Source organism: Ictidomys tridecemlineatus, chromosome 4 (assembly GCF_052094955.1).
Source record: "Ictidomys tridecemlineatus isolate mIctTri1 chromosome 4, mIctTri1.hap1, whole genome shotgun sequence".
Lineage (NCBI taxonomy): Eukaryota > Metazoa > Chordata > Mammalia > Rodentia > Sciuridae > Ictidomys > Ictidomys tridecemlineatus.
In genome coordinates, this window is record NC_135480.1 from 32,684,662 (window position 1) to 32,710,188 (window position 25,527).

General features: G+C 30.6%; 1 protein-coding gene across 4 annotated transcripts in view; it reads right to left on the bottom strand.

The window, feature by feature from the left end:
- Elp4 (elongator acetyltransferase complex subunit 4) overlaps window positions 1-25,527 on the bottom strand; it is a 231,831-nt gene that overhangs the window by 115,668 nt on the left and 90,636 nt on the right. For all 4 annotated transcript variants that reach the window (XM_078046290.1, XM_005327452.4, XM_078046289.1 and 1 more), the window contains exons 7-9: window positions 22,148-22,336; window positions 7,173-7,281; window positions 4,042-4,148 (exon numbers count right to left, since the gene is read on the bottom strand). In XM_078046290.1, the coding sequence (XP_077902416.1) occupies window positions 4,042-4,148; window positions 7,173-7,281; window positions 22,148-22,336 (405 nt within the window). The remainder of the gene's footprint in view (window positions 1-4,041; window positions 4,149-7,172; window positions 7,282-22,147; window positions 22,337-25,527) is intronic.

The window sequence follows — 25,527 nt, forward strand, 5'->3', positions numbered from 1 at the left end:
TCTCTAGATATACTAAACATACATTCACCCTCTTGCTTCTCATTTAAAAATTGGAAAGACTGTTGAAAATAAATGTAGAGAAGAAAGTAAACCTAAGACCAAAGTATTAAGCAACAACTCAATTTGCTAAGCATTTTCATAGTGTTTAGTAGTTTACAAGAATTTATACTTTTCCAAAATGTAAAAATTTCAAATAATTCTGTAGTCATATCAAGTTATATGATAGCATCAAAGAAAAGCTAATTCATACCAGTGTCACCCATGATTCTGGTCTTAATACTTTAGAAAAAAATTCCTGGTGATTGGAATGGTACTGAGATCTGTATTCTGAATTAAGTACAAAGTATCATAAGACCACCCTGAAAAAACTTGGTACACTTCGATATTCTCTGCTCTCAATAATCATTTAGTCTACAAGACCCACATAGGCATTATTTATTTACTACTTCTGGGACAATTCAAGACTGAGTATTGTTAATTCGTATACTGTAAGTTTTTAGTAAATGATATATATCTTGTACTTTTTGGCATATTCCAGTGATCGTACTCTGACTTGAACTTAAAAACACTGATTCTTATTGTTAAAAAACTTTCGCGTAAGTAGAAACCCTCTTTGTAATAAACTTACAGACGTTGCAACTAATAATACATTATCATTCACATTAGAAAATTATAATCATAGAATGTAGAAGCTCAAAACACAACATCAAAATAACAAAATAATATTAAATGCAAGTGAAAATTCTGCTTTTATATAATCAAATAGCAGCCATATTTCAAATTCTACCAAATCTTACTTGTTTATGTATTATAACTATATCATAATTATAATGTAAGAAAAAATTAGCTTATGATAATCACATTAAAGGAGCAAAATAATCACAGAAACTAAAATAATGCAAGTTTAAGCCATTAATTTCACCTCAGAAATGAAACTATATACCAAGTAGTAACTGTGAAGGCAGTATGCATGGGTCACTTAACCAGTGGCACTTATATAATATTTACAGTAGCATTATTTGGTTAAAATCCCTATTTTTAATTTCTTTATAGTGTGTATATTTCAACAAAGATTGTACACCTGCTTGTAAATGATCCTATTCTTAGTTCTTTGGTGAATACTTTCCTAGAATACATACTAGGATTTTAGTGTTATTAGTATAGATATGATTATGCTATGGTTTTTATAGATGGGGCTAATTTACACAGTTTTATAGTTATAGGTGTCAGTAATAATTTATTGTGGTTAGATAAATGTTTCCACTTTTCTGGATAATACCAATACATATTCCAAAAAGGAAAAAATATTCTTTTGACTTCTCCAAATTACTCAAATAAATTAGAGACTATTAAAGTTATTTTATCTGCTAAAAGACCTTAGTAGTTGTTAGTAAAAAATATTAATCAGTTTTCATACATAAAAAGGACAATGACTAAATAAAAAAGTACCCTAAAAATATGCATAAGGGTGTTGGCCTGTTTCTTTTGTTCTGTATCTCAAACTATGTTCCTTTTTGAGACCATGTGAACTAATAGAATTAATTTCAATATGTAACAAATCTGCCAACATGAAATCAGAAAAGCTATTTTTACTTTACCTGCCAAAGCACCACCTTTTGCTTCTGAAAGAAGACTCAGATATAATGTCTGGTATATTACAGTCTCAGATTTTACAAACTAGTATGAAATTATGTTTTTAAAGCATCAGGCTATTGAAAAAAATTGATTTGTTGTATATACTAAAACATTGGCACACGATTGATGATTTTTCTCCTAATAAAGGAATCCTTGAACTAATTACTTTCAGGTAATGTCTACTTTTGTTTCTAATTTCTGTAATATATCCCTAAAGACTTGCTATCTGTTTGGGTATGCATTTTATAATGCATAATGCTATACTGAAAGCACTTAATTTTAGATAAACTACATGCTTTTATTTTGTTTGAATTACACCTACATGTACTTAGGTTTGTTAGATTCTTTATATTTTTCTAATAACCAAATTTAATATTATAGCATAAGTAAATAAGTTATTTAGAATGGGTTTCACCTATATTTCTATTAAGAAAACCAAAAATTCTTTTATGATTAGGTTATAAGCCAAAAGGCAAAGGATCTTATCAATTGTTTTGAATATTCACTTCTTAAAAAACAATGTTTTAAAATATTGCTTCCAAAGCACAGGGTGACCAATTATAATGGCTCTCTGAATTTAGTAAAGTGAGAAGAAGAAAAAAGAAAATAGGAATGGAAACCTGTGTGGTTAATAAAAGATCTCTCAACAGCTCTAATGGTAAAGTGCAGTCTCTACTAGAACCTAGTTATTCAAAGAAGAGGTTCCACTTGACATTATGTAAGTCCATCACTTCTCTTCCTTCCCAACCTCCAACTCTCCAAAAAAAAGAAAGAGGAAGAGAGATTATAAACATGATTCATATACTGTACTACTTTAATCTTGGAGCACAATAATTGTTTTCATTGGGAAATCACCTTGCTTAATTTTGATAATAATAGAAATGATACCTGGATTTGGTTGACAGAATTTTGATTTTGGGGAAAAGGGTGCAATTTACATCTTTCATTTAAAATATAAACTCCACTTAAAAGAAAATGATAAGCCTGCTTTCCTTGGAACAATAAGCTATAAATTTATACCTCTAAAGTTTTAAGCAATATAATGGTAAATTACTCAGTATTCTATTAGAAAAGCTGAAACAATGTTTGAACAATTACAGTGTTGGGTTCCATTTCAATGGTTTCTTTTGAGAACTAAAGCAAATTAGCTCAAGAATCACTATTTCTACACTCTCACTCTTTTGGCTTTAAGTGGCTTTTGAAGGGAGTGTCCCCAGATGAGAAACTTCTAACACTCCTGCAGAGATGACCTGCTTGAAGAACTGGCTGCCTGATTAACTATTAACTGCTCTCAATAGGATTAGATAATTAAGGACATTGATGACCATTAATTAGGAGGAGGGCACATTAATTTGTCACTGGATAGGGCCTTTACAATGATTTATAGGTTAGTGCTACTTGCAAATGGAAAGGGAAAAAGAAAAAGAGAGAGAACCATTAAGTTACCTTATCAAGTGGCCAGCTTAAAGAGGGCAGAGGGTCAAAAAAGGGCCAAAGTGGTCACTTAAGGGTGAAGTCCCAAACACCAAAGCAGTGCCAAGCCACATTGACCATCATTTGGTGATGAAGTTAAAAATATGCTAATTTATTGGTGGCAATTCTCTCTTTTTATGGTTTCAAGCAGTTAAGACAAGTGGCCTGCTTAAGAGCTTTTCATTTGAAAAGAGATTAAACAAAATGGTTTGTCAAGGCTGCTAGGCTGTTTTATGTCTTTGTTAAAAAAAAAAATTGCACTATACTGATAACTATCACATCACCCAAAAGCCATCTCTCTCTGAACATTTACTTCGTTAATAAAAACATCAACTCTAATTGCTTAATAGTTCTATGTTCATTTGCTCTTTAGCAAGATTAAGTTGAAATAAATCTTTTGTGCTACTACTTTCTGTCATCATTGCTTGCATAAAGGTCACAAAAAAAGTTTTTAAGTATTGTAGAAAATTTGCTTAAAGCCAGTAGTGTAAATTATACTTTGTTTAATTCAGCATGTAAAGTGAAAAGTAATTTCACTAACAGTAAAGAAAAATGCTTTTAGAATATAGATAAGAATTCTCTTTCTTATCCATACACAATGTGAGTAGTATTCACATTCCACACACAGTAGCACAGCTCATTAACATTTAATTAAATATGCCTTTGAAAGCCTTGGAAATATACATATCATATTTATCATGTAAGTTTGGAGCTTACTTTTAACAGACATGTAAAACAAAATCACTTTTGCTATACTCTAATGATACATCATTAAAATAAAGAATAGTAAACTATTTTGTTACATCAAAATAACTTAATATTTAACATGAAACATATCTTAGAAATTTTATTAAAGTGTAAAAATAATTTAAAAAAAGGAGGAGGAGATCATTTACCTCAAGACTGTGAACTAAAATATAAAATTTCTCTTACCTCAATGATGAATAGCTTCCTTTTTAATTTAAAAGCTAAGTCTTTGACATCTGATTCATCACAAATCAAGTTATTAAGCCGAGGAATTTGCCGAATATGAATCAAACCTTATAGAAAAGAAATTAAAAGAAAAAAATTTAAAAACTGTCACCAGATGCATAAATTAAAGAGTCTTACAGCAGAATCCTGTAAATTTACACACAAGCATCCTCCCCTTTTAAAACTGGAGCTTACTACCAGGAGCAATGAAGCAAATGGTGTGATTATACTCAAGTAATCAAGCAGAATAAGATAAACAGAAATCCTTGTGCGAGGAAAACTAATTGCACTTTGGTACAGAAGTACAGATGTAAAGAGGGATCTTAATACTTGTCAAAACTACAGCCGGTTTGTGTGTGATTTTCTCTTGTATTTACAGTAAGCAAATATGGCTATCACCTTGCATGCTGCCCACGGCACCACTGAGTGATCTTTATTTTATTAAATGCACCAGTAAGCAGCCAGCAAAACAAGGCTTATGGGTTACTGATAACCAGTGAAGCACTAATAAAAAGTATTTCGTTTTGTACCTCATTAATGACTTGAACAAACCATTGAAGAAAACTACATTTCAGAACATACTCTAGGATCAAACATTAACCCTTATACCATTCCAAGACACTCATTTCTGTGGCATGTTAGACCTTTATGTGACTGTTATAAGCTTTGCAACAGTGCTAGGTAAACCGTGAGCTTTGGGTTCTTGTCAGTAGAAATACTTGCTAATTTTTTCTGACAAGGGTAGTGGATGGCTTTTGTGCAGCCTAATGTAGTTTCTGACTAAACTAGGGGTCATTTCCCACAGAGGAAGACATGGAAGATTCTTCAGTGCATCTTTCTGCCTGACTCAGTTCATATTTAAAAATCACCATCTCAAGGACAATGATGCCTGAATTTGGGGGTGGCAGTGAGGCAAATTCCAGATTTAAACAAATAGATAAATATTATTTATTGAACCACTTCTCCAGTACAAGGTTTTATGTGTGTATTTGAATGAATTGTAATGTATTAGTTTTAGCTAGAAAGGGTAAACCTCCAGATGCTTAACCTCATAAACAACCCCTTCAGAAGTAACTGACTAAACTGAATTTTTCAAACTTAAAAACAATTTAAAAGATGTTATTGAGAAAATAGCCTTTAGCTACAAGTTAAAAATATACATAGCAATTTAGTAAAATACACTTATTAGAAATAAGCACACCATACTTTTATATGCACATTTCTAATTTTAATTTACATGTGCTTGTTTAGCTATTAAAACAGGAAAACTTAAAGAATGAATTATTTTATCATCAGATCTTTCTTATTAACAGAAATTTTATTAGTCATCAGAAATACTCATTTAAGTATTTTGTGGGGAATAATGTATCAATTCAGAGATTTCAGCACAAAAAATACAGCCTTTCAATGAAATGTTTCAATCAAACTAATATTTTTTTATTATAAAATACAATTTCAATAAATTCATAAGCTAATAATACTCATAAATCATAACAAATTAAAACTAGTCAAATCTTAATAGATTTCTTCCTATAATAGTGAAAATTATACATTAAATGCATCATAAATAAGTTTAATCTGGGCATATGCCATATGCATATAAATAAACAAGAGGCAAATTATCTTACAGTAGCTTTTGTTCACACATTACATTTTCCAGCTTTAAAAAATACCTGATTAGGGCTGGGATTGTGACTTAGTGGCAGAGTGCTTGCCTCACATGTAGGAGACACTGGGTTCGATCCTCGGCACCACAAAAAAATAAATAAATAAAATAAAGGTATTGTGTCCATCTACAACTAATTTTTTTTAAAAAATGCCTGATTATTAGTTTATGCTATTTTATTACACTTTAAAAGGGTGTATGCTGAATCCTTAAAGCACTAGTCAATTATATAAACTATCTTATAATTTTTAATACATTTTTGGAGACTCTAGCATGTTGGTTTCAACAAAAAACTGCCACTATCTGACAAAATCAAAATTGTAGATTTTAAATAAACTAGTGAGTCCATATAGTAGAGGTTTCTATGGAAATACAGTAGTTCCACAATAATAATAGCAATACTTTATATATATTTAGAGTATATAAATAAGTAAAAATCTGTTATTCACTACATTTTTATATTGATTTGAGACCCAAGACACACATAACTACTAAACTTTAATATTCAATGGTTCTGTATAAAAATCTTTATAAAAAAATTCCTCAACTAACCAAATGACTAAAATATAGGGGCTGGGGTGTAGCTCAGTTGAAGAGAGAACACTTATCATGCACAAAGCCCTGGGTTTAATCCCTAGCTCCAAAACCAAAAAATAAAACAAAAGTTTTTAAAATAGTTTGATGAATTCACCTGTTCTTATATCAAAGTGATAATACAGCCGGGCATGGTGGTGCACGCCTGAAATCCCAGTGCCTTGGGAGGCTGAGGCAGGAGGATTGCAAGTTCAAATCCAGCCTTAGCAATTTAGCAAGGCCTTAAGTAACTCAGTGAGACCTGTCTTTAAATAAAATACAAAATAGGGCTGGGGATGTGGCTCAGTGGTTGAGTGTCCCTGAGTTCAATTCCCAGTACCACTCCCCACCATAAAAACCCGAAATGGTAATACAGCATTATCTTCTTACATACCACTAAGCTTTGTAAAGTATAACTGAGTTGTTAACAGTTATTTGAATGCCTGGGACCAGAAGTGTTTCATATTTTGGAGCATTTCAGATTTTGGACTTTTGGCTCAGAGATACTTCAGTTGTTAATTAGAATTAACATATTTATTTGGAACATGGCTAATTAGTATGAATGACATCATGGCAACTTTAAGCCACTGAAACAATGAAATGTTTATCTAAGAGATGCTTTAGACCTTGGGTTTGACTCCTTTCAAATAGTTTTCATAGTCTCTAGTTTTACTGTGGTTTGATGACAAGTTGCCATGGAGGATTTGCCAATAACAGAAAATATTTAGTAGCTATATTATAAAAGAAAATTCATGCTACTTTATAGTAGATATTCTGACTGAACAGGAGAATTCTTCCAGGTACTCTAGAAGCATCCAGGACATGCTCTTCTCATTAAAAAGGTGCTGCTTACCATGATAATCTTTATATAATGGGTTGGTTTCTCTCTCAGAACCAATAAAAGATTCCAGACCAACCACTGTATCTGACAAGTTTGTAACACGGGAAATAATTGCTTTATTCTGTAAAACAAAGAAATGAAACATTCATTTTATGCTTAAACATGTAAAACTTAAACAGTGCCACAATGCCAACTCAATGATAAATTGTTGTGGAGACAGAATGTCAACACAGAGAAATAAATTAAAAATTAAAACTACTTTAGGCTAAAAAGTGGACCAAAATATGCTCTTAATTGAAAACTCTGACCCAGATAGGTATGCTATTCTAATTTGAAGAACTGAGAGTAAAACATAAAATGACAGAAAACATAAATTAAAAATTGTTTATTTGTTTTAAGGGCAGGGGTACTTTTATTCTCATATACTGTTATTTTTCAAATTATTTCACCCAGTGTCCTTTGGAAAATCTGGCAGACAATAGGATTCAGAAACAGTAGATAGCACAGTATAAAGTATTAAGGCAAGAGTCCCCTGTCGGCTGTCAGCTGGGATTAGGTCTCAGTCCTATATAACAGCTGAGGTTCTCTGTGACATATTAGAAATATGGAAGGGTCCAGCTAAGAGGCTGCAACATGGCTAGCTCTGGAGTCTTCTGTTTTCTCTTTCCAGATGCTGTCATTTGGCTCTGGGATAACAATAAAGGCAAGAAAAGATGGTAGGTGACTAGCATTTAGACCTATAGCCTACTCATTCTTTCCCAATATGACTACAGATGAAATACTGCTAAACCATACATCTTGAGAAATCTTGAATTTTACAAGATTAAAATAATACATTAATATGTTTCTAAATATAGTACAGATCAGTTAGTAAGCAGTAAATGTTCCTAAAATAACCAGAAATTAATGGCTATACAAATAAAGTCATCAAATACCCAGTAGGATTTTTAAAAACATATTTTGTTTAATGGAAATCCAGTATTCCTTCTAGCTCTGTTGGTGTAATAGTTCAGAAAATTGTGATTATGTGCTATATCACCTTAGAAAAATATTTATTATAAAAATCTATATCAAAACATTGCTGTATGTGAAATTCTGTAATTTTGAAATTCCTATTTTATAAATTGGTAATGTCAACCAGTTAGAAATGAGGTTTCAAGAAAAGAATGGGAAATGTAAAACAATCAAGAAAATTTATCAGTTTCATGCTATATGCTCTTTTGGAGAAAAGGTTAAATATAATAAAAGATTTTCATTTTCTGAAAACACAAATGACTACTGAGTTTACTGGTATTCCTGTTTCTTAACTCCCTTTAAAAGGATTGTATAAGAATGCAAAATAAAAGGAGGAAGGTCAATGCTACCTGACTTAGTATGAAATGCAGAGTAGTCTGTGTCACCAAACATTTTATTTGAATGATGACTAACTACACACCTAGAGCAGTATTTGAAACTCCTCGTTAGGAAGAAACGGGTGTTACATGAAGAAAGTTTTGGACCTTGAACCGGTGTTCTTAAAAAGGACCATTAAAAATAATTTTTCTTAATCATCTTTAATACTTTTAATCATGTGGGCACACAAAGTAGAAAAACAAACATGACTTGGAAATGCTATTTTTTTCTAAGTCAATTTTTCATTCAATGGTGAGAAAATAATCCAGATTGATTCCTTACTTTCAGTTCTGTGCCACAGGGGATGGTCCTACTCCAGGAATAACAGGGGCTTCAGAGGCCATAAACATGTTCCTCTCAATATTTCTTTAGCCAAAGACCATTATATCAAACTCATCCAGGTTGGGTTTCAGCCAGTTATTCTTCACCCAAACAAAAATGTCTGCCAGACATTCCAACAGCTGGGAGACAGTTCACAATGAGTCAACTTGAAAATGATTCATTGTGCTGAGTACTGAACAATGTTGGGGTGGGGGTGGGGTGTGGCTGGGTTGGTAGTAAAGGGTGAGAACAAGTGGGAGATGAAGAAAAACCATGTGGTTTCCCCATCAAGAAGAATCTTGGATAATAACCAGCAGGATCTTATCATTTTATTTTTAGTATAAATTCAACTGTGAAGAGTACTCCTGTTATGGACCCTCAGATGATCAAGCACTTATAAAGGCTACTGACAATATTTCTTAATCAAAAAGGTCAGATTTACTTTTATCTATAAAGAAAAGACTAAACCTTTGTGTCTAAATATCTGAATCTAAAATAGTAAAAAACAATTTTTTTTTAGAACTATGCTAGATTTCAGTGATATCAACTAGGGCCTTGTCAACTATAATATGAATAATAGAAATTATACTTTATAAATATAAAGTATAATTGGATTGATATCCATCCTAGTAGTATATAAGCAAGGTACTGTGTATTTAAATGGCTAACCTGACATTTGTTTCTTTCTTTCATTTATGCCTAAAATTAATAAACTATTAACAGCTTGTAATATTTATCTGCTTTGTAAGTCTTTTTAAGAGAGTCTGTGGGTGATAAAACACCAACTATACACTTTGAAGAAGAAAACAAATGAATTCCAATATGAAAGGCATGTACAACCTAGAGTTCAAAATGTCTCAGAAACTCATTCATGTTTTATTTATTATATTTCAGATTCATATCATAGTTATTAACTACAAACTAAATTCTATTTTAAAAGCCTTCATGTAGTTTTAGAACAAGATAAACTTTTAATCATGCTACTATAAAATAATTTACCCTTAACAGTAACTTTATTGCTTTTTACATAGTTATTTTGCAATACAGTTTATACAATGTGGCGAGACAGATTAATTGTGCAAATTGTGCAGGAATCTGAAACACATTTATAGAATAAAAAGCAAAGGAAATTAAAAATTAAATAAATGTAACTATGACATTTAAGTTTACTGACTCAGATAATCTTAATTTTTATGATAACTTCACTCAAACTTCTAGTTATTTATAGGAACCCAAAAGATATCTGGGTATGTAAATGTACATTTTTTAAGTTAAAAAATATATTACAGATAACTTCTGTATATCCAAGATCATAAGGAATATGGTCTATTAATATAATCCTACCTTAAAACCATTCTTCTCAAAAGGTCTCAAATCATAATATAAACAGTAAATGGGCCTCTAAATAAATAAAGGTAAATTTATGTAAATGAATCTAAAATTAACAACTTAAGAAAATCCTTAAAATCATAATAATTATAATTCAGTTTAGCAGGAATACACTGTGGATAACATTTTGCCAAAATATAACCAGTAGTGTTAAGAAAGCTTTAGCATAATGATTGGAGCAGAGGCCTTGGAAACTGGAACTTCTATCTTTTCACCCTAACAGCTTCTAAGTGTTTTTATGTTATTAGTAAAGAGGCAAAACCTCTCTGGTCTTAAGTATATAGTTGGAAATGAAGAAGTAAAGGCATTTGTTCATTGATTAATCAAACATAAATCTGAACATAATTTTTCAATAACTTTGAAGTTTATAGTTTCTAATAAAGAACATTTGGGTAAGGACATTCAGAATTCACTACTATGAACAAAATAATGGTTATAGTACATGTGTGACAAAATGACATCACCCAAGTATTTACAATGATATTGCCACCCTTCCTCCTTGCCCATCTGGATATGGGATGACTCAAAAATCCTTCTTATACTAGACAAATATCCCTTTGCTCCTGGTGAAAGTTGTCAGCTCTGGATAGTAGCCAAGACATGACTAGGAGGGAAGCCAGAAGAGAAGAGAGCCAGTGTCCAGGAGTTTTAAGAGTTTGTTGGCAATCTCAAAGAGCATTGTAATAAGTTACATAAAAGGCTCTTAAACTTTTCTCTTGCAGTGTAATTCCTTAATTAATTAAATTTAAAATATGTCAAATGTTGTTGTAAAAAACAGCAAATCAGATAGTCCAGTCTTTTACCATTTTTTTAAAAAATTACGATTTCATTTTCAAAAATAACATTGAGATTTTATTTTGATTATTTCCTGTTTGCTATTGTGGAATGTTAACAGTTTTATTTAGGGTACCCTAAATCCATTAAATGTATTTTAAGTTAAGGAAGATTAATTTAATGTTTCCTTTCGATTCAAAAGTTTGTAAAACTAAACTAAAAATATTGTTAAGAGATAAAAATTCCACTACTATCATATAAAACACACCATTTTCTAAAAAAGTTGTTGGCATTATCAAGGAACAATGAGAATATTTCAAACCCTGAATATTTCTTTATTTTCTTGGACTTAATAATCTTAACAATATAAAAGATATAATTTGTACCAATACAGATTACATTTCTGGGAAATATTTTTAAAAGAATATTAAAAAGCAATTAACCAATAATTGAATTAATAAGGGGCTTAAGAGGAATAAATCAATCAACAAAGCATTTATGCTATGCCTCAAATGAGAATAGATTCTTAGATTTCTTAATTTATACTATTTAAGAAAGAGAACAAACACAATGTGAAAGAAGAGCTTCCATTTGATTATGGTACAAACATGAGATGTGCATGAAAGTACTATTAAGTTATAGTTAGACAGTTAAAGAAACATTTAAGTTACTTTATGTTTGACCTTAGTACATGATATGAGGTGTACGTGACAGAGATCCTCACAAGCAAGTATGGTACATCAAGAGCTCATTTTAGGACATTTCCTTGTCATGAAATCCAAAAAATAAACTTGGATCAAAAGAAAAATCTAAAGTACTTAATGAGGTATTTGCTTTTCCATGCTTATTAAGTTCTCTATTTTATTGAAACCAAGAATAAAATAATAAAATCATACTGTGTTAACTTTTCAAAAACTTGCTTCATCTTTCCCAGAGTTGTTGCCTTACTTCTGTGAATTAGATCTGTATTTTACTTAAAATATTTGATACTGGGTAAATAATTCTGTTCACGATTAATTTGAGCTTAATAAAGAATAAAATTTTATCAGATAAGATTATACTAATGCATATTTGTAATAAAAATTAATGAGAGTATTAGATTAAAACTTTCCAGATTTAATACTGAAATTTATTCAAACTCAGCTAGTTTTAGATTATAGATAAATTTTTGTAAATTAAAACATTCTAAATACAACTCTCTGGTGGTAATCTCACATAATGATATTCATTCAGGGAAATCATAAAACAAACACTTTGAGTTTTTTCCTGCTAAAGCTTAAAACATATCCATGAGGAGCTAAGGGCAAATATACTTAACTTCAAAGGTTTAGTTGCTGAATATGTTGTAATTTATTAGGAATAAGCAATGGAGCCACATCTTTTTGTGTTTTCTTTCTATTTAAATACTTGGTAATTTAAATTTTGGTCTGAAAATATTGGTTCTTAACAACTGGGTTTTTTTTTTAAGAATACATGCCTTTATTTTTAGAAACATTAATATTGCATATTTCACAGAGTATCTATTTATATCAATTTGATTCTTTTTCAATAAATTATTCTATAAAACATTTAAAAACTTTACATATTCTGAAAACAGAAATGGGATGAGCAAAATAATATGATGAATAAGCTGAATAAAATAATGGCATAATATTCAAAATTTATTTTAGGCATTTTTACAAATTTACATAAGTTAATTCACATTATAGAAACCATTCACAGAGAAATTTGCTTGTATTTTATCCTTAAAATATTTTATGAGTAATCTCTAAATCAGAAATTTTTATTTTAATACTTTATACTTAAAATTCATAAAATGAAATTCAGATGTCCAAAGCTCACACCCTGACTGGAAAAAAAAATGCTAATATCCAAATATCAAACAGGGCATCCAGCTGATGTTTCTGATATGGTGGCAGGTTAAAGATACTAAAGTTTAAAATCAGCTTAGAATAATCCCATATTGAGTATAAAATGATAGCCTGTCATCAAGAACAGGCAGACAGAGCCAGGTCCAGATGGGAGACTGGCTGGGAAAAAGGCTGAGGCAGGTGGGAAAATGATGGGAACCTGACGGAAGACAGGACTACTCCCTCTGCTGGCAATGTCCTCACCTGCTTGAATTTTTAACTAATGACTAGCTTTTCTTTAATTATTTAAGATATGACCAATAAATTATGTAAGGTGTCCCTCTTTCACTCTGCCGTTCTACACTTGCACATTTTCAAACTCATGGTATCATATTTTCATCACACTAATTTGTCAGATATATAAGGATCCAATGTTTCACCAGGAGGTCCAATTATTTATCTTGTAATTTAATTACATCATAAGCATAAGCAAATGTAGCATTGCTTTTATAATATAAAGCCTTTTAAAATTAAGCATACCTTTTAATCATTCTTTGTTTTTATACACATATACATACATATGCATGAACACATAAATGTATATACTTTCTTGAAGAAAAAAATTCTTGGGTTATAGACTTCCTAATCTCTTTCTCAGGCTCCACATAATGCCCCATAATGAAATAATATAGAAATGAACCATATAAATCAACTATACAGGGAACAAGGAAACAGCATGTCACAGCAAAACAGCATAGATGTACAGCGCCAAACCTATCTGATAATCTAATGATCTGAGTTTACAGATATTATGTACTAATATGTAAGGAATTAAGAACTAATGTTTACACAAAAAATCTGTTAAATTTTACAGAAAAATTATTCGATATTTGATTTTCAATGTAAGTTAATAGCTGCAGCAAAAACATTTAGTAAAAATCTGTTCTAAGATTTTGGCCTACAACCAGAAGCTCCCAGAACAGGAGGGATCAGCTTTTTCACCCACTGTTCTCATCTGAATCCTGGCTTAAAAGCTATTCCAGCTCCCAGCTTTCCAGAAGGCTCCATCCCAGGAATCCTTGCCTGCCATTTGGTTTGCTGATTTTAATCTCTCAGGACTTTCTTACAGTGGCTCTACTATGCTGAACTGGCACTTGCTTCTAGAAGTGAGTTATTATTAAACCTGTAGGTCAATTGTGGCACTAACAACTCTTTGGAAGCTTTCAGCCACAGTGTACAATTTGCTAGTCTAATTAAATATTAATTCTAAGTGTTACATTTTGTGGCTAAGAGCTTTTATTTTCCATCATCAGCCTGGAAAAGAAAGAGGTTACAAGGCTAATTTAATCTCTCCCCTTGTCCTCTCAACATTAAAGATTAACTACATAGGGTGCGAAAACATTATTAAAGAAGGTAGTACTCTTTATATAGTAATAATAATGTAATTAATAGCAAAGGGCTAAACATAACATTAGGATATAATATTTGACCCGATACTTAAACAGCTTCAAATTATAATTAGTTACAAGCACATTTTGTCTCAACATTAAGAAAAATATCCTTTTTCAAAGATAGCAAGCTTTCTTTAAGAGAAGGTATGAATCCAAGCATGTAAATACAAATAATTCTAAACTTGCATTTTCTCATAAATACTTTTCTGGTAGTTGTTAGGACCAAAGATAAAAGCCTTAGTAATTTTATTTGTAAAATAAATGCAAAATTAAGTAAAGTTTTTTTTCCTGTATACAAAAAGTGATGCAGAACACAGCTTATTATAAAAAAAGATGTAAAAATAATTTCTCCATTTTTCTTCTATCATGTTCACAGTGGAATGGAATATGTAGGTCCCTCCCTACTTTTGCTCTCAGAACAGTTGTGTTCATGCCTGGACACTGGGCATTATAAAGACCATGCAGTCCAGCAGCCAAAGATTCCATATGCCCAAACAGATGACTCAATCTCTGTTAGGAGACACTCCCTATTTATATTATTGATACATATGAAAAGTTTGGCCCTAAAAAACCATGTAGCTAATAACCACTAGCATAATAGGAACTACATATAAATCACAATATGAATTAAAACATAAGAAAGTTATTTTAGGGAAAACCATTTAAAAACCAAAATTATTATTGTTTAATAATAAGATTTCTGGTTAGACTAAGTGCAATAAAAAGTTTCTAAAAGGTATTTTTCATTTTAAAGATGAACATGAATCTTACTGGAAATTTAATATATATCCTGATTTTGTTTAATATGCATATTTACACTAAGACAAAATGATACATATACTGCTATTGTAGTATTGTATTCTGTGTAGACAGATAATTACAAAGTTTATTTTTGTAAAAAGTTTCAATAACTCTTGACCAAGAAAGTAAATTAAGTATATAGTATATGTATAATGGATGCAAGCCACAATTTGATATTAAAAATTAACCAGATGCCAGTATGTGCAGTCTGATACAGAAGAAAAGAGTCTAGAGCTATAAGAATTTATAAATTCCAAGCCTATAATAGAAGGACTGAAACACAGTTCTACTATTTTCTATTTTAAAGAAAAAACAGATAGTTTAAAACTTATTAGACTATATAAAGATCCTGAAATTTAAAATGTGTTATAAAATTAAAGCTAGCTTAACGTGATTCAATTTTTAAAAATTATTTCTTTGCATATTTTAAATATGTCAATTTCCTAGAATCAAATTCATGGTAGTTAAGAAAATCTAGAAACACTAAAGGCATATTCTTAGCTGAGAATATCTTGATCAGGGAAGAAATTAATGAAAAAAATCATACCTAGAATATCTGGCTTTATCCTTTAGTAACTAACAGCTTTGATTAACTGATTAAATCTATAATTTTCATTCTTAAATAATCTCCTTTATAAAGTATATTACAAATATAAAAAATATATTAAAATATGTAAGGAAGTGAGGTTATGCATTCCTATAATGATGCCCTCCATTATTAACAATTATATAAAAAATACTTTCCAAAATTTTGTAGTTTTTCATAGTATCTGTTGTTTACTCACCAAATAATTGTTTTTAGTTCTTGCACATTGGGAAAAAACCACAAGACTTTTGGAGTTCACATTTTATCATTCCATATTAGTGGTTACTTCTAAAGCCATCTACTGCTTGACTTTGAATTTAGCTGATAAAACCCTCAGAATGAACACAAAAGTTTACGGGTGTGAAAAGATCTGTTCTGAATTTCTTTACATGAGATCATACTGTATCATTTACTCCAGTGGATTCAAAGATCTAATATTTTAATATTATAGCAGATGATCTGGAAAAGCTATCAATTAAAATAGCAATTTAACTTTATTCAAGTTTCAAGAGAAACTTACAAGACCCTTTCTTCTTGTTTTTTGTCTGAAAATAAATTCTCTTTGGTATAAACTAACTAATGCTGTAATAGTTTCCTTAAATCAACCAGTTGAGGAAAAAAATCTACAGATCAATTTATTGTACAACAGTGGCTATATGAGAAAAATCTGAACAAGGCTATTAATTGAGAGAGTTCCAATGATACCAAGATAGGCTGTAGTCTTGTTTCAAATCTGAAATTGGTTCTAAATAAAAGAAAATTTAGTTTACCAACTAATATTCTCTAAGAAAATATGTTAAATGCTTGTAATACTTAGAATTATTCATAAATGAAACAATATTTCAGATTTTATCCTAATATCAAAAAAGTTTTCATTCCTTTGTATTACAGTTAAGGAAAAGATTTTTAGGTTCTCATTTATATTCAAAAATTCTTTACAAGTATAGCTAATGAAGGTTTGAATAAAAATTAGCAATAATAAAAAATAAATTTTCTTTTGAAAGAAAAGATGTGAGAATAGCCTTTCCTATTTTAATTACAATTCTTAGTCTTTCAATATTTATTTCCTGATAGTTTCAGGAAATATTAATCAGTAAAAATAAAATCTTGTCACAGATTATGTAAAAAAAAATATCAGGGAAAATTTATTTTCCTTTCTCCTTGCTGATAAAATAAGATATAAAACTAAGTTTTTATTTCCCAAAAGAATAAATGTCATTGGTCAACATTTTCTACAGCTCACAACTGTCAGGCAATTTAAAATAAAACTAATTTAAAAGGCACAAAATGTTTGCATAATTTGGAGGTGGACGACAAATTTCACTAGTAATAAGCTAGCTCTGATTTATAGATCAGAAAGAAACCAGTTTCAGATATTGCTAGATATGAAAATCAGTGTCCTTTGTACCTACTTTAAAGTTACCACTTTCAAAACCAAACCAAACCTCATTTAAAAGTTTCAAACAAGGAAGACATTTCTAATAGTAAACAGGGAAAAAGGCAGTAGAGTGTTCAATGTAGCTGAAATATAACAACCTTTAATACAAAAATTTATACTTTAAGTATTTAAAAGTTGAAATAATATAATTAAACTAATATGTAGGAAGAGTTTGAAGAGAGGGTTTTGGTTATTTTTCTTAGATGCACCTTTCCTTTTTTAATTTTTTCAATCCACGACAACCTTCACTTGACAACAGAGTTTGAACAGTTGAGTTGTGAGAATGTGAGCAGCTGCTGTTATTATAACTAAAGGTCTGTCTATGGCTTGAGTCTGAGAGACCACATGTTCGGCTGTCCTCTCATCTTGCCATCCTCACCAATTAACTATTAACATGGAGGGCTGTACACATGCTCTTGGGGGCTCTTTAACAGGCTTCTTGGCGAGTGGCACAACTACACAGCAGGGATCTGGGAACTGAGTAATGCTGGAATATAGGGACGCCACCCGTAGTTTTGCTCCTTCTAATGATGCTTTACTCCACAGTTCAGCATGTAACAAAGTCTGTTTTTAACTTAGCCATTTTCACATTCATTTTAGTACAATGTCTTTGGGCAGACACTAAAACTATATTCTAATAAGAGATTATATGAGAATAATGTTACTTCACAGGGAAAATTGTTCAAGACTATATATGCATGATTTAAGTCAGTCATAGGATATTTGCCAAATAATTTTAGTGTTTTCTTAACAAATGTTTGGAGTTTATTTTTATACATGTGCTTCAAAGTATGCTTGTCATTTTACTCTGTGTTATTATGGAAAAAATCTTTAACTCAAAGGAAATAAAAAAAATTCAAGCTTAATTGTGAGGCCAAACAAAATATTTCAAATGCAAAGTTAAAAATCTTGCTTGTTAATTCTACTTGCAAGTCTTATTATGACAATAAGTTAAAATCAGTTTTGAGTCTACGTCATTATTTTCCCTATTTTAACTTTTCCCCCTCTTTGCAATTTCCCTAACTATGTGTTCCTTGCCTACAATGAAATTAAACATGGGAAGCATGCCAAAAGTACAATAAAGGGTAACTAATCATTACTGTACAAGTCTGACAGAATGCTAATAACTAAAATAAGAACACTGATTGGTTGGTTTAGCACTCTAATAGATGAAGATACTTTATGTATTTTTAATCTAGTGTTACTTTATTTATAGATGCTTAATTATATGACAAAATTTCCAAGGATATCAAACTACATTTCTAATTCCTGCCAGAAACTATTTTACTATCAACATGCAAGTCCAAGCATCCAAATACCTACATATATTATTTTCCATCCTTTTACATTGCTAAAAAAGCCCCATGGGAATAGGAACTTTGTCATATTCAATACTACATTCCCATGGGTGCCTAGAATAGTGCTTGCTATCTTCATTGAATAAATGACTAAGTTAAATTACCTTTAGTCATTTCAATTTAGTCTCTAGAGATGGCAATAGTAATAGTGGAAAGGAAATTTACATATGATGTTAAAAGAGTTTTGTTACAACATGGTGATAATACTTACATCTGGATGGATATCTAACTTTATCTATGCCTTGGAGTCTGTCTCAGGTCTAATCTATGAGAAGCTTCCAGTGTTTCTCATAAAGAGAATTAGGAAACTAAAGATTTCTATTTTTTTTTTTATATTGGGGATTGAACCCTTGGCTTTGTGAATGCTGATCATATGAGCTATAATCCCAGTCCCTTGGTTGCATTGACAGACTTTACATCTTATCATTGTAGACTGATCTCTGTTCAAATTCTCAGTTTTGGAGGTCTGTTTAAATAATATATAGTGAAGATAACATAAACTGAATGTCTACAATGTGCCAGCAGTGTCTCAGTTCCTGATATTGCTAATCTTTTGACTTTTATATTTTGCCTAAATTTTACAGAGGAAGAAGTTGAGGCTGAAAAAAAGTTAACATTTGACTAAGATGAAATAACTTATAAAGGCTCTCTGCCTCCAAAAGTACTGGCTCTTCCTATCAATGAATACTACTTTATACCTAGTATTTTTCTTAATTTTAGTACCTCTACTGAATAAGCAGCATAACATGCTAGTTAAAAGTTCAGTAACCAGGGGCAGGAAGAAAATGCTTAGGTCTAAATTCTGTCCTTTACTAGCTGTGTGAGCCTGGGTAAAGATAATGAGAATACTAACTACCTATAAGTTTGATATGTCTTTGATTAGATTTCTAATCATACTGCTTCCAGTTCTTATTCTTTTCTTAGACTGTTTTCCTTGCTAGTCTTTAAAAGTTATAAAGAGCTTTATCCCCTACTTATATGATGACTGATTTTCTCCTAAATATTTAGATACAGAAACAAATACATGGTTAGAGACTCATATTTAAAGAGGAAGAGACTGAGTGATTGATCATGATACTAGAGATTGAATGCAGGTCTTCATGCATGCTAGGCAAGCACACTACCACTCATCTACATTACAGCCCATTTTTAAGTTTTTATTTTGAGACAGGATTTTACTATGCTGCCCAGACGACCTTGAGTTTGGGATCCTCCTGCCTCAGACTCTTGATTAGCTGGAATTATAGGTGTCTGCAACCACTACACCAGCTATCAAGTGATATTAGGGTCAGGAGACTACATGATAGCTTTGCAAAATTATGCAGGGTAAATAGAATGAAAAATGTGGAAATATTAGAAGGTTGTACAGGTTATTTTTGTTGTTGTTGTTATTTAAAGGCACTTTCTGTTTTGGAGAACATGTCTTAATTCTTGGTCACCATGTATAACATTAAACTTATCACCAAAATCTAACCTTAGGTTATGTTACTTCCATCTCGAAGTAGTCTCTTTATTGGTACATTGAAAAGCAAAAATTAAAAAAATATTGCTTCTAGCTACACAAGGATTTAAATATAGCTGTAAAATATCAAAATTATTATCTTTTTTATGTTTAGACATTCAGTTTACCTTATTATGAAATCATTACTTGATCTGTGATGAAGATGGGCTGACTTGACATCACCTGATAGAATCACTGTTTCCCTTAAGCAATGGCAAAGAAATCACTGTCATAGACATTCTTAATTGGACAGGAACCTCTTCTCTAAGTAATAATTACCAAAGAAATAGCTTTTTAAAAGTGTTTCCTCTTCCTTTTCTCTCTCCCTCCCAGGAGTTTCTTTGTAATAAGTTTGAAAAGTTATATATATATATATATAAATTATATATATATATACATATATTCATTTCAGAATCATTTTTCTTTGCAATTATGTAAAAGGAAACATATACTCATTTTTTGTCTTCTCTTGCCTGGAATGGAATAAATTTTCAGCTTAATCTTTCACATAATCTAATTTGCCAAAGATTTTACAATGATAGTTTTCTTGTTAAAAATGCTGAATAATAGCAATGTAGAACAATCACTTTTCTTCCTAATGGAATGCTACATCATCAAAGATAGCTAATAATTCAAGACAATAGGATGTAAAGTGACAGAAGGGAGAGAAATTTAAGTTTTAGAATTAAGAAGATTTGAGTTTGAATACTATCTTTTGATGCATAACAGACATGTGATACTGAAGAATCAATTAACCTCAGTTTAACCTTCTTTGTAGTTGACACCACAGCTATCTCTGAGAATTGTTGTGATGATTTGAGATAGTATGTGATTTATTTGTGAAGATGTTGGGGTGTGGAGTCAGGGAAAGACATTGGCAGCGTCACTTAACAACTAGGTGATGTGGGGAGAACAGAGGTTAAAAACTACCTATAGGGTACACAGAACATAGGTTTACGGTAAAGATTCAAGGACATAATGCTTGTGAAGTGCTTGGCCTGTATACTCATAGTAATAGCACAATTGGTAGTAGTAGGAATATAGCAGTATTTTCACCAGTATCTGATGAATCTGTTTCAGGTTTAATTTATTATCAAAATCGAGAAGCTTGTTATGTCTAACCAAATTATTAGTAAAGTATTAACTTCATAATACATAAAGTATTAACTTTATGTTCCTTTTTAACAAGGAACATAATGAAAGTATGGGTATAATGTCTAATAGAATTAGAAAAAGAAATTTCATATACACACACACACACAAAACACACACACACACACACACACACACACACACACACATTAGTTTTAAGATCATAGTAACAATGTAAGTTCAGGATATTCTGTACAAAGTCCATAAAGGATAACACTGAGTTAGTTATCCTCTCATGACTATTAGAAATAAATTCTACTGTCCAAGGAATCAAAAGTAACTCTTTATGTCAAATTTTTCAGTTATAATATTAAAATGTTCTGTATGACTAAATGTTACATTATTATCAGAAAGTCATATGAAGAAAAGTATAAACATGTGACCCTGCCTTAACAAAACCACAGTGTAGTAGATATTTGGGATTATATAAAATGACATATTTGAGGCAAACAGAAGTTTAGTAAATAGTACTACTAATAAAAAAATAACGAGTACATGTGAAGTACATTAACATAAAAGTAGAATTAACAAAGGAAACCAAAAAGTGTTTGAGAACATGAACAAAAATTGTGTAAAAAATTCAAACCGGAATACATTGATCCATTAGTATAAGATCAAACTATGAAATATTTAGAAGAAAACATAAAAAAAGATCTTGCAGAGGACCAAGATTGGTAAGATTAAGCAGGTGAGAGAGAAACCATAACTATTTAAAAAACTGGTAAGTTAAACCTCATTAAGACTTTAAACTTTTATCATAGCCATTGCAAACTGTAGCTAAAATGTATCAGGAATTATACAACTTGATAATGAGGTGATTACTCAACTAAAAATGGACAAAAAACTTGACAAAAAAAGCTATTCAGGTGGCAAAAAATCACAAAACATTATTCCTAGTCAAGGAAATGGAAATTAAGACCACAACATCATACCATTTCTCCACTAGTTAGGGAGGATAATTTTAAAAGTCTTACCTGGATAAGATGTGTTGGCACTGTGATGATACAGGCTGACAGAGAGGTTCTTAGAAGACCTCGGAGAACATAGAGGAACTTGGTAAGGCTGTGACTGTTGTTACAGTTTTCCGTACAGCAAACGTCATCTCCCCATAAAGGTGAACCAAGATTCTGAATTCCTATTCTTAAAATGTTTTTCTGTTTTTTCTAAAAGAAATGGGAGGAAAGTAAACACATAAAGTTTTGTTAATTGATAGGATACTTCTTTTATTAGCCAGTTCTTATTTTTATTTATAACACCAGGAACACAATGTCAACAAATATGTTAAAAATTCAACTGTATTAGTAATAAGGTAATATAAAGGAAATCTTTTAGATTACAAGAGTATATATACAAAAAGAAAAACAGAACTAAACCAGGCATGATTGTGTAACTGTAGTTCTAGCTACTCAGGAGGGTGAGATAAGGGGAATGTTTGTATCCAGAAGTTTGAGGACAGCCTGGCAACATAGAAAAACTCTGTCTCTCAATAAGTAAACAAACAAACAAACAAACAATAGAACTGATTTTAATCATTTTTGGAAAATTTAAAGAGTATAACATACTTAAGCTTTAAATTGTGTCTAAATTTTATCAGTGATTATGCTAAGAATTATGTGGGAGGTAGTTAATATGTAAGAGATCACAGGAAACAAAGAGAAAAATCTAAAACTGAATGCTTGCAAACTTGTCCTTAGTATTTAGAAAATTTGAAAATTCTATAAATATTTCAATAAATTATAAATTGCTCAATATTTCTCATTAAACTTTATCTACTGCCTGATCTTTTTTTGAAAAATGTTTAAGATGTTAAGATGTGAAACACTTTGGTTTTATATTTTACACTTGTCTCTAGGTTTTCCTCCTGAGACTGTTTGTATAATAATAAAAATTCAACATTTTTCATAAAATTTTAAAGTTGAACTTTTAGAATTTGAGCCTACTGACATTAATGTCACAATAATAGTGATTGATATTTCTTGGGGAAAGAATATTTAAAAGTCATTAAAGAAAACCCAGGATGATTGTCAGTAAGTGTTTGCCAATAAATGTGTTTAATAATAAATTTTACTGTTTGTGTTATTTTAACTGAACAAATGTTTTGTAAATGCTTTCCCTAGAAATCTAACAAAATTTCTGGGCAAAAGAAAGAGGTGTTAACAAAACTTGGCACATGCAAATATTTGGAAAATCATTATTATAATTCTAATGGGAAACATAATATGTTCTTTCTTAAATCTATGATTTGGAATATGTGCCACTTTAAATATAATTTATGATGAAACAGGATCCTAAAATTTATTACAAGTTGTTGTTATAAAAACAACTAATAAAATTTTTAACCAATTAGTTATTGTCCAACATAGCTTATCTAGTTCTCTGATATTATAGATGAAAATTGAATTTGTGAGCTCTTTTTTCAAGTAGAATTTATTGACAAAGAAAAGCAAGGAAAATGAATGAAACACTGAAATGTTATGAGAAAAATCCAAGGGAACAATAGGTGAAATGAATAACACTGGGACTGTTTGATCTGGACTATGAAACAAAGTAGATTCCAGTCAACACATACAGTTCTCTCTCAGTATCCATGAGTGATTGGTTCTAGGGCGCCCTGTGGATTACCCAAATCTGTGGATGCTCAAATCCTATATATAAAATGATGCAGTATTTGCTTAACTTACGTACACACATCCTCTTGAATACTTGAAATTATCTCTAGGTTAATTATAATATCTAATACAATGCAAAGATTAAGAAACTAAAACTGTTTAAGAAACTAAAACCGGCGATACTTTAACCTATGGTCACCATTACCTACTATTGTTGTCTCAAAATGCACTGGTTATGCTGTATTATTTGGGACCAAGGAAAAAAAAAGTCTATGCATGTTCAGTATTGATGATTTCTTTTTTTCATATAATTTGAATCTATAGTAGATTGCATCTGAAGATATGTAACACAGGGTCAACTGTATAGTGTTTTAAAATTTAGTTTTCTCATATTTAAAATTCATAGAATAGACTAAAACATTGTCTTATGATGCCATAAAATTCTTCAAATATATGAAAGGATGCAGTGGCCTGGATAGGTTATAACAATGAGATTTCAGAAAAAGGAGTTTCCTAAGAATTTTAGGTAAAAAACTTCATGACACCAAGGACCTGAACTAAATTGATGCTATCAAAGCAGTTAGCCTAATTTTCTTTTCTGGATTGTGTTAAAGTTATAACAGATAACCATCTAAGATACCCTATGTTATAATCTCAATGGTCCATTAAAAATTGTTCTTTTTAAAAATTTCTGTACTACTTAAATAAAGTGAAAAAATATACAAGGCATATGTTAGAAATATAAATGTACATCTGTGAAATATAATGGGGCATTATTTTTCTCATTTTCTTATTACTTAGAATATCAAAATTAAGTTAAATACCAAAAATTAAGGCTTATTTTGTTATCTCTAAGCTTATCTAATGATAACAAGCTTAAGTTAGACTCCTAACAGGAAGAGCCATCTAGAAAAAGGGAATAAGAACCTTACCCCCCCACCGCACCAAATCCAGATGTTAGAGTGAAACATGAAGCAAAAGGGAGCAGCATCATATTGTTTCCCTGTCAATGTTTAATAAACTAAAACAGGCGATACTTTAACCTATGGTCACCATTACATATTATTGTTGTCTCAAAAAGCACTTGTTATAAGTTTGTAACAAAAAACACTGTTAGGTATAGAATCAGGAGCTACAGAAGACTTTGACAGACATACTGACATACGATACAGAAGGAATGAAATTCTAAGCCAAAAAATGAATGAGTGATAAGACATTTAAGTCAGTAGGTATACAGCACAGCAGAACACAATTGAGCATAATATTTGAATACAAGGAATACAGTTTTATTTTTAAAAGTATGATGGTAATTGCAAAAACAAAGGTCAAATACAAATCCCCTGTGCTATTTGGAATATTTCCTTTGTTGTGCCATATAATAATGGGTAACTGTGTGGCATGGTTAGATTTAATATCAAGAAACTTTTGCTGATCAACTAAATTTATTCGTAAGGAAATATCTAACATATTTAATGTAATATTGTAAGCAAAATCAATGTTCAAATTTCATTTTAATTATATTTCTTAGATACTTGAAAAATCACAACTTAAATAAAATTATAACAGCAATTTGTGTTTTCACTCCAAACATCTTTAGCAATTTGCTGTACTACTTATCTTACCAAGGTTAATTGTGAGGTAGCTTATAATAATTCCATCTCCAGAGTGTATTTCTCTTTGTTGTCTCCAACTAGCTCAGTTTATTTGAAAATGTACTAACAGAGAAAATAAAACTTAAATTTCCT